The following is an 11,425-nucleotide window of genomic DNA, read 5'->3' on the forward strand; positions in this document are numbered from 1 at the left end:
CACCAACCCAAAAAACCTCCCTCCCCCATTTATACTCATTCACACTCATTCACACAAAAGGGTTGTTTCTTTCTGTTATTAATATTCTGGTTCCTACATTATATATCAATATATATCAATACAGTCTGCAAGGGATACAGTCCGTAAGCACACATGATTGTGCGTGCTGCTGGTCCACTAATAGTACTAACCTTTAACAGTTAATTTTACTAATTTTCATTAATTACTAGTTTCTATGTAACTGTTTTTATATTGTTTTACTTTCTATTTTTTTCAAGAAAATGTTTTTATTTTATAATTTTTTTTAAAAAGTACCTTATCTTCACCATACCTGGTTGTCCAAATTAGGCATAATAATGTGTTAATTCCACGACTGCATGTATCGGTATCGGTTGATATCGGTAACGTTAATTAAAGAGTTGGACAATATCGGAATACCGGATATCGGCAAAAAGCCATTATCGGACATCCCCAGTCCAAATATACATTTTGATAATAATACTAAAATGAACACATTTTTTTTCTAAATTTAGGAACAAGTGTTTCAACACTGTTCCTTTTGGAGACCCTTGCTAACCCAAGGTCAGTGTCTTCCCTAACTTGATGCAACCCAAGGGTTCCTGACCCTGTATCTTGTCTCTGAAGACCCTTTTGACATGATACTTTCTAAAATAAAGAACTAAACTAAAATCGCTACATCGATGCATAGTCCACGCATATCAGTGTTTGCATCAATTATTATTACGATTTTATGTAATTACTATGAGCTACGCACTGTTTATGCACATAAGTTAAATGATAAATGAATGATAAATGGGTTGTACTTGTATAGCGCTTTTCTACCTTCAAGGTACTCAAAGCGCTTTGACACTACTTCCACATTTACCCATTCACACACACATTCACACACTGATGGAGGGAGCTGCCATGCAAGGCGCTAACCAGCACCCATCAGGAGCAAGGGTGAAGTGTCTTGCTCAGGACACAACGGACATGACGAGGTTGGTACTAGGTGGGGATTGAACCAGGGACCCTCGGGTCGCGCACGGCCACTCTCCCACTGCGCCTCGCCGTCCCTAGTTAATTGGCTATTGTACCCATTTGCCATTGGGTTGAGTGAAGTGTCAATCCAAAGTTAAAAAGTTCAGTCCTATTTCATTGTGTGGCTAATGTATCCGGACAAACTGAATTCAAGATTAAGAATATGTGGCAAATATGCAAATTGTGTGTGTCTCACCCCGGACCTCCGTTCAAGTCACAGGGTCATTTTCCACCCCCTGCGGGTGTGATCAGTCATGGCTCCAGAGTGACTGCCGGAGCGGAGCGTTCCTCACAAATACGCAGAGTTTCTATTTCTGCTAAATACCAGAGATTGGCGGATCACTTCAGCAAAGAAACAAAATCTGTTTTGTTTTCAAAATGAAATACTCTGTGTTCCAGGCGGGTCATATTTCACACTTTGAAAACGTCATACCTGAAGTCGACAGGTTAAAGGGTTTGAGACATTTTTTCACCACATTAATCAGAATCAGAATCAGAAATACTTTATTAATCCCCGAGGGGAAATTAACATTTTCAGCACAATCCCATTCAAGATCAGACAAACATTACAGAGAGACAGAACAGGATCAAACATTACAGGGAGACAGAACAGGATCGCTGACGGGTCTGACAATTTCCGGCGCCCCTTTCAAAAAAGGTGAGATATAGGTAAACAATGGGAGGGTGAGAAAAAAAAAATCGGTCGAAGCCCGGGCCCCTAGAGAGGGCGTCCAGACTGAGGCCAAGGGAAAAAACAACTCATAGCCATAGCACACATCCCTCTTACATGTGTGTAAGAGGGAAACATCAAAGGACACGGTATAGCTCGGTTGGTAGAGTGGCCGTGCCAGCAACTTGAGGGTTCCAGGTTCGATCCCCGCTTCTGCCAACCTAGTCACTGCCGTTGTGTCCTTGGGCAAGACACTTTACCCACCTGCTCCCAGTGCCACCCACACTGGTTTAAATGTAACTTAGATATTGGGTTTCACTATGTAAAGCGCTTTGAGTCACTAGAGAAAAGCGCTATATAAATATAATTCACTTCACAACACAAAGGACATTAAAGACATTAAAAGAGCAGAGCTGATGCAACCAGCCACTTCTACATACAGCTATGAATAAAAAGTAAAAGAAACATATACACTGTGGTGGCCTCTGCGGTGTTCCACGTCATCGACTGCTGGGGTGAAGGGAGCATGGCCAGAGACAGGAGCAGACCCAACAAAGCAACCAAGAGAGCCGACTCCACCCTCGGCCGCCCACCAACTCTCGGCCAGTGTCCAGTCCGCATGGATGAGCGAGGATACGTCTTAGGAGACAGAGGTGTCCGATAACTGCTCATTCAGCCAAGACACTGTGAAGCCTGTCCGTCTTGGCGCTCAGTGCGAGCTCTGCAGTCCTGTCTCTTCATCTGCATCTCCTCCAGTCTCTCCAAACGGACTCTGGTGAGGCAGAGACCCAGCAGCTGGTCTCCATGGCCAAAAGGCTCCCAGGAGGCAGATCCAGAAGTTCACAAAATATATATATATATATATATATATATATATATATAATAACACATGAAAACAAGAGGGAAACACAAAAGGATGACACAAGAGCACAGAGCTCCTGCCAACAGCAGCCACTACAGCGGCGTCATTTTGGGAAAAAATAAAAATAAAATAATAATAACATTTTTTTAAAAAGCACACAATGCATGGAGAGATGCATATTCTGGAGGTCCCAAATCAAAGACTTGTGTTACAGGCATAGCCTGTGACGGCTATTTTGGGGGCTTGTGTGAACTCTGACTTGGGTGGAGAGCAGTTAACAAGAGCTGGAGAAGAAGCATAGTGGACCGCTCGCCTGTGCATCGGTTGGGTACATCTCTGCGCTGCTGACCCGTCTCCACTCGGGATGGTTTCCTGCTGGCCCCACTATGGACTGGACTCTTACTATTATGTTAGATCCACTATGGACTGTACTCTCACTAATATGTTAGATCCACTATGGACTGGACTCTCACATTATTATGTCAGACCCACTCGACATCCATTGCATTCAGTCTCCCCTAGAGGGGGGGGTTACCCACATATGCGGTCCTCTCCAAGGTTCCTCATAGTCATTCACATCGACGTCCCACTGGGGTGAGTTTTTCCTTGCCCTTATGTGGGCTCTGTACCGCGGATGTCGTTGTGGCTTGTGCAGCCCTTTGAGACACTTGTGATTTAGGGCTATATAAATAAACATTGATTGATTGATTGAAGCATAGCCAGCCAGAGGTGTTGTTACTTGCTACAAATACAAACATAAAGTAGTACGTCGCAAAAGCAGGGCAAAGCTGTCGTCTTTTCAATGGGTCAAATCAGGTCAGTGCATATCATAGACGCAGCCGGTGGATATTAAAGAACGGGGCAGCACAGAGCCATTTTACAGCAGAGCTGTTACGCATCCAGTGGAAATCCAGGGTCAATGCTTGGTGTACACTAACATTTTTACCGTATTTTCCGTACTATAAGGCACACTTAAAATCATTGTTTTTCCTCAAAACTCGACAGTGCGCCTTATAACCCGGTGCGCCTAATGCAAGGAATATGTTTGGTTGGGCTTACCCACCTCGAAGCTATTTTATTTGGTACATGGTGTAATGATAAGTGTGACCAGTAGATGGCAGTCAAACATAAGAGACTCGTGTAGGCTGCACTATGATGGGTCTCAAGTAAACAACGCCAAAATTTTAAATATTCCATTGAAAATATAGAACATTACACACGGCGCTCAAAGAACTGTCAGAATGTTTTAGTATGACTTTGGAAAGCTATGAAGCCACACCGCTTTGAAGGATTATCGGCGCATTTAACATACCAGTATTATTATGGTGTGTGTATAAGCTAAGACGTATTATCTGGCGTTTTGTTTCGCAATATTATGCAAAAGCAACTTTTCTTAACTTCTGGTACCTGCTGATGTGTATTTGGGATCTGCATAAATCCTGAAAAATTGCGTAGTCGATAAGCTTCTTCTTTTTCTCTATCTTCTTGTTATGGGACATTCATCCTCCGCTGTTGCCATTTCTAATATAAAGTAAATAAATGAGTTATACTTGTATAGCGCTTTTCTACCTTCAAGGTACTCAAAGCGCTTTGACAGTATTTCCACATTAACCCATTCACACACACATTCACACACTGATGGCGGGAGCTGCCATGCAAGGCGCTAACCAGCAGCCATCAGGAGCAAGGGTGAAGTGTCTTGCCCAAGGACACAACGGACGTGACTAGGATGGTAGAAGGTGGGGATTGAACCCCAGTAACCAGCAACCCTCCGATTGCTGGCACGGCCACTCTACCAACTTCGCCACGCCATCCCGTTGGTAGAGACCTGCAATGCATGCCACCAGGCACCCATGGTGGACATTGGTGGATAACAGGGCTATTTTTTCTGAAATGTGTAACTCTGATAAAACAACTCTCTCAGGAGGATATCATAGATGTACTGTAGTTGCACCACAAACTGTGACAATTCAGTCATCTCAAGTGAAACAGTCCCTAGAGAAGATATGTTTGCTGGTACTCACATTTACAACATAGTGTACTCACATTTATGACATAGTGTACTCACATTTATGACATAGTGTACTCACATGTATGACATAGTGTACTCACATTTATGACATAGTGTATCATGGTTTACTGTCCTTGATAAAACATGGAGTGTGTGCATTGTAAAGTAGTGTAAAGTTCTTACTTTTATCTGTCAGTAAACTCGCCATGAAGGTTAAAGTTAAAGAAAGTACCAATGATTGACACACACACACTAGGTGTGGTAGCAGCGGTGATCATTTTGGTGATTTAACCCCCAATTCCAACCCTTGATGCTGAGTGCCAAGCAGGGAGGTAATGGGTCCCATTTTTATAGTCTTTGGTATGACTCGGGCGGGGTTTGAACTCACAAAGTACCGAGCGCTAAAACATACCGGTGTAGTGATTTTACATTATTCACCCAAGGAACTTTAGTTATTCGAGTTTCGGTCGGACGGTTTTTCACGGGACACATTTCCGGTGTGGTTGTTTCCGGATGAGGAGATGCTGCTCTGTTATTGATTTAAGTAAAGTCTGAATGTCATTAAAACAGTTAGCTCCATCTTTTGACACTCCTTCCACTCCCGTCCTTGCACGCTACACCGCTACAACAAAGATGACGGGGAGAAGACGCTGCCTAAAGTGAGCCACGTAAATAAGACCGCCCACAATACGGCGCAATCGGAAGCGACTGTCAGAAAGCGGCTTGAAGATGATCTGTAAAACATCATCTATGCAACATTTTGACCAAAGAACCACCATTACATGTTATGTAGACCACAAGGAAGTGTTTTACATTTTGAAAAAAATTACAATAATATGACTACTTTAATGCGCCCTATAATTCGGTGCACTTTTCGTATTTAAAAAGATAAAAAATAGACCATTCATCGGCAGTGCGCACTATGGTCCGGATAATAGGGTATTTGTTTGTTCATTGTATGTCAACAGCAGTATGCATTTGATGTTTTCCAGGCAAAGAAGTCCATCACATCACACGTCTGCACAGTGTCAGATTTTGCCATTGAGATGTTTGATGTCCTGGATGTCATCAACTACCAGTCTTACAATGACTTTGTCCTGAGAGTAGGTGAGTGGGAACACAATCACTACACACCTACAGTACAGTCCATAAATACTCTGACCTATTGCACTGTGCACTATTGACACTAATTGCGAGTGAGTTTGCTCGGAAATGCATCAGAGAGAGCGCGTTCCCTCCAGGAAACTCGTCACAGCGAGACGTGAAGTTTTGGGTTCCATTGTGTTGGGTATCCTGTGAGGAGCTTGCGACAGAAGCTCTTGTTCAGTCTCAGCATAACACGGTTTATACATTGCCATCCGGTCCCCAGGCTGTGCGGCTCCATGTAGAAAGACTTAAAAGGTTTGTGAACCAAACACACAAATAAAATGCTTCAGTTGAATACTTGATTGTCAATCTTTTAATTTCCAAACTTTGTGTACATACAGTACGTAGGTTGTTGCTAGGCTGATTTATTTTTGTTGGCATTTGACCTTGATCGCTCAATTCAACAAATCAATTGGTGTCATACATCACAGGTCTTGATAGGGGCCTTCCAAATCTTGCACAGAGACCTAAATCCGGTGTTTAACTCTGTTGTCTCAGTATTTTATTTTGTATTTATTATAGTATTTATTTTGACCTCACAAGCTGTTTTACCTTGACCGCTATAGTTTTGGGGGATCAGATAAATGCATATGTCAGTACAAAATTGTGTGAGGAGAGCCCGACTGGTGTGCTTTCTGGTCAATTTCACTACCAAATACAGCCTGAACGAACTTTAGGTAAAACTCTTACCAAGTTTTGTGCAAATGACATGCATTCAAGTAAAATGCTTAAACATAATCCTGGATGACATTCTGACAATAGAATATATATAAAGGTGAAAAGGTGAGGCCTTTGATCCCAGGAACACCATTCCTACCGTTAAGCATGGTGGTGGTAGTATTAAAAGAATGGCTAAATCAGGCTAGAATTAAGGTTTTAGAATGGCCTTCCCAAAGTCCTGACTTAAACCTGTGGACAATGCTGAAGAAACAAGTCCATATCAGAAAACCAACAAATTTTAGTTGAACTGCACCGATTTTGTCAAGAGGAGTGGTCAAAAATTAAAAAACCAGAAGCTTGTGGATGGCTACCAAAATCGCCGTATTGCAGTGAAACTTGCCAAAGGACATGTAACCAAATATTAACATTGCTGTATGTACACTTTTGACCCAGCAGATTTGGTCACATTTTCAGTAGACCCATAATAAATTCATAAAAGAACCAAACTTCATGAATTTTTTTTGTGACCAACAAGTATGTGCTCCAATCACTCTATCACAAAAAAATAAGAGTGGTAGAAAGTATTGGAAACTCAAACACACCTTCTCATTCAATGCATTTTCTTTATTTTCGTGACTATTTACATTGTAGATTGTCACTGAAGGCATCAAAACCATGAATGAACACACGTGGATTTATGTACGTAACAAAAAAAAGTGAAGTAACTGAAAACATGTTTTATATTCTAGTTTCTTCAAAATAGCCACCCTTTGCTCTGATTACTTTTTTGCACACTCTTGGCATTCTCTCGATGAGCTTCAAGAGGTAGTCACCTGAAATGGTTTTCACTTTACAGGTGTCATAGTTTTGATGCCTTCAGCGACAATCTACAATGTAAATAGTCATGACTATAAAGAAAATGCATTGAAATGAGAAGGTGTGTCCAAAATGTTGGCATGTACTATGTATATATATATATTGGTTTTTTATTAGATCACAATTTTTGCCAGTCCTGATGTGTGTGTCCAGTTTGGTGAGTTTTGAAGCATGTTAAGGGGGTCAAATTACAGCTCAAAAAAGCAAAAGTGACTGTTTTTACAAAAATTTTGTTTAGAAGGGGGAATTGCAAACTTCCTGTAGATTTTTGCGGAAGGATGTCAGTGTATGAAATCTAGGTCTAAATCAGACCTACATAGAGGTTTTTGTTTCATTTCTCTACGCCATTCCTACCGGATGTTACAAGCAGTTTTGTCTTTGTTTTTTTGTAGGGGGCGCTAGAGCACAATTTAGAGTTTTAGGGTTTGGTTTTTTGATTAGATCGCAATTTTCGCCAGTCCTGATGTGTGTGTCAAATATGGTGAGTTTTGAAGCATGTTAAGGGGGTCAAATTACAGCTGAAAGACGCGGCGGTATAATAATACAGAAAGAAAGAATAAAACGCACGAAATACAATAGGGTCCTCTGTCCCAAAGGGACATTGCGGTCCCTAAATATGTCAGATGCATCAATCAGTGTTAGCACAAAACAAACTAAAGAATGTCAACAAAGAATGCCGACAAATAAACTCAGATTAAAAAAGAGAACACTAAAGGAAATCAGGAAAACGCCAAAACAAAAAAACCTGCCAATAATTGTACAGCAAAGAAAAATATATGCTATAAAAAACAAGGGGTAGAAAATCGGCACAACAGCTACAACTAGGATTGATCAAATGCCTGAATCATAATTAAATTAAATCATTATTTCCTATTATTTGACAAGCAAATGTTGAAAGGTATGGTTTGAAAGTGTCTTTTTTTGATTGATTGAAACTTTCATTAGTAGATTGCACAGTATAGTACATATTCCATACAATTGACCACTAAATGGTAACACCCGAATACGTTTTTCAACTTGTTTAAGTCGGGGTCCACGTTAATCAATTCATGGTGAATGGTCAATGTCCTTCTTGGTTGGCATCCTGTCAGTCAATGCCAATACTGTACAACAATGGCTTCACTGTGAAAATTGACATTGGTGTTTCAGCAGTTTCTTCCTCATGGCTGGCTTCAGCTCGTTTTCTTTGTTTTTGTTTTTCTTGAACATTTTAATCAATTTTCATTCATCTGAGATTGACGGATTAGGACGTCTTCCAGACTTTGACAAAGTAGCCTCTGTTGTCGTTATATAAACAAACACTAAATATATTTGACCAAAAACCAATGAAGCATCATCACTGCCATATTACCCAAAAATATAGCATGATGAGTTTTGATAATTTTATAAATTTCTCATTTTTAAAAGCTATTTTAAGTGTCTTAATGGATTAGCCCAGGGGTGTCAAACTCAAATACAGAGTGGGCCAAAATTTAAAACTGAACAAAGCCGCGGGCCAAGGTTGAACAAATTAACCTTTTAATAGGGACCCAAACAAATTTTGTATTGGATATTGAACAAGCAAGGCTTATATTACTTTATAGTGACATGCAAAATCGAGTTTCAAATAATAATAATAATAATTAAAAAATATCAATGGCATATGAAATACAATTTAAATAAAAATGTAATACCTCTTTTCTATTTGCAGCCTTCTGAGGTAAATATCAACATTAACTTTTTCCACAGGCTAATAAATTTGAAAATAAAATAACAATAAATAAACCAACCATTCAGGACTTTAAACTGTTCAGTTTGCAACACACTGATCTAATCTGATGTGCCCAAGCCAGATACCTGCCATCTTTTCTTGGATGCTAGTTCATTAATGTCGGGGCTCAGGCTTTGAGCTGAGCCAACCTTCATTATCGAACGAAGGTGTTCATCAGTCATTATATCTGTACTTGTCTTAATCCTGTTGTATGTGTTTTACACTTTTCTCATCTTTCTTTAAAAGCCTGACCAGGGACGAGGGTTGCAAATTAGCCTGTGGCTAGAAGTCTTATGTACTTTGACATTGGTTACCTATTGGTAGCAATGTTTAATTGTACTGTCCCAGTCAAATAAATACATGAATGAATGAAAGATACACATCCAAATAGTTGTACTTTTTTGTATTTCTGTAAATATTTTACAATTGTTGAATTGATGATCTTGGATTATTTACAGTTGTGGTCAAAAGTGTACATACACTTGTAAAGAACATAATGTCATGGCTGTCTTGAGTTTCCAATAATTTAACTATTAACTATTCTTTTTTGTGATAGAGTGATTAGAGCAATTGAAGTTTGGTTCTTTTGTGAATTTATTATGGGTCTACTGAAAATGTGACCAAATCTGCTGGATCAAAAGTATACATACAGCAATGTTAATTTTTGGTTACATGCCCCTTTGTCATGATCCGTGTCCCGGATCATGTTTTGTTATTTTCGGTTAGTTTTGGACTCCCTCAGTTCCTGTTTTGTGCACCCTTAAGTTTGTTTTAGTTACCATGGTTCAGTGGCGTGCAGTCAGGGGAGGCAGGTGAGGCAGGGCCTCACGTGCCATCATGGAAAGAAAACAAATGTAAAAAGAAAAAAAAATTATTAAATTGTTATATGTATCCAGTGATTATACTATAAAGTTATTTTCCATTTAACTTCACCAGTTTTAGATACATTTTATTCAATATCGCTGAATTATCACATTTGCCGTTCAAATACTGAGAAGAGACTTGCGGTGAGTCAGCAGCCAGTTGAGCCTCACCATGGATTGCGCAATGACTCGGCTAACTGCTGGCCTGCTGTGCAGTGAGACCGTATTGCTATATAAATTATATTATACATTTCCATAGTTTAGTTAGCTGAGGTATATAATGTACAGTGTATTTTGTCAACAACTGTGTGCGTGTAACGTATTTCTTGTGCTGAGCAATCATAAAACGGCTGCGAAGACGCACTGGGTGAGGCTCCCAGTAATCCCGCCTCCTGGTGGTAGAGGGCGCTAGTGATCCCAGGGATCATTCTTGCGACTACTCTGCTGCAGAATTAGTGACAACAAGCTACAGTCAGCAAGTCAAGTGCAGCGGCAGTGATCGTTTATTTTTTCCTCTCGTCTGGACTTTTAACATGGAGGATTACATATCTAAAATAAAACAGTTTTCTAAACTGGACTTTCAATCGAAGCAGGAGGTAATAATTAAAGGAAGATCTCCATCGAGACAGAGAGACTTTTAAAACTGAAGAAAGATAAGAAAGACTTCTATAAACAAGTTATAGATGCTTTTGTTCAGAAGGAGCGGCGCATGGACTTCATTTATAAGTAAAGGTAAGACCATAATAACGTTTTTTTAATTAAATGTGCTTTTTTGTGTGCTACAGTTTGTATCTGTAAAGTTAAAGTTAAGTTAAAGTACCAATGATTGTCACACACACTAGGTGTGGTGAAATTTGTCCTCTGCATTTGACCCATCGCCTTGATCACCCCCTGGGAGGTGAGGGGAGCAGTGAGCAGCAGTGGCGCCACGCCCGGAAATCATTTTTGGTGATTTAACCCCCAATTCCAACCCTTGATGCTGAGTGCCAAGCAGGTAAGAATGCTGGTATGAGCTTTTAAACACAACCCGTTAACTGCTGCCAATCAAATGGTGAATAAGATACTCTTTAGGGTTCATATGTTTGTAAATCGGACTGTGATGAAGTCAGTGCCTCACCAGCCATGAACCTCACCGCACGTCACTGCCATGGTTGCTTATTATTTTCACCTGCCTCTGATTGGTGTTTGGGACGCTCACCTGTTCCCCGAGCACTAATCAAAGGCATTATTTAAGCCTGCCTTTGCCGGTCAGTCGGCCTGGCTTCTTTGTTTGCTTCAAGCTTCTATTACGTGAGTATTGCCTGTCTCTAGTCCATGCTAAGTGTTAGCCCTAGCGTCCAGTGCGATCGCATGGACGAGAGATAGGCCGTATAGAGGGGGACATCAATTCTCAAACTTTCAATTTAAAGTTTTAAAGACTTAAGTGTCTTAAGTTAGCCGCAGGGTTCAAAGCGTGGGGAAAAGGTAAAGGCTTATGTGCCATAAAATATTGTATATGAAAAATGAGAATTGCAACTTTGTGACCTGGGTCTTATTTGTTTCAAAA

General features: G+C 40.3%; 1 protein-coding gene across 4 annotated transcripts in view; it reads left to right on the forward strand.

Moving 5' to 3' along the window:
• Positions 1–11,425, forward strand: part of LOC133616394 (adenylate cyclase type 1-like) — a 223,809-nt gene that overhangs the window by 207,232 nt on the left and 5,152 nt on the right. For 3 of the 4 annotated variants that reach the window (XM_061975587.2, XM_072914695.1, XM_061975590.2), the window contains one exon: positions 5,577–5,691. The exons of the other annotated variant lie outside the window; for it this stretch is intronic. In XM_061975587.2, the coding sequence (XP_061831571.1) occupies positions 5,577–5,691 (115 nt within the window). The remainder of the gene's footprint in view (positions 1–5,576; positions 5,692–11,425) is intronic. 4 annotated transcript variants of the gene reach the window in all.

This window comes from Nerophis lumbriciformis, linkage group LG14 (assembly GCF_033978685.3).
Source record: "Nerophis lumbriciformis linkage group LG14, RoL_Nlum_v2.1, whole genome shotgun sequence".
Taxonomy (NCBI): domain Eukaryota; kingdom Metazoa; phylum Chordata; class Actinopteri; order Syngnathiformes; family Syngnathidae; genus Nerophis; species Nerophis lumbriciformis.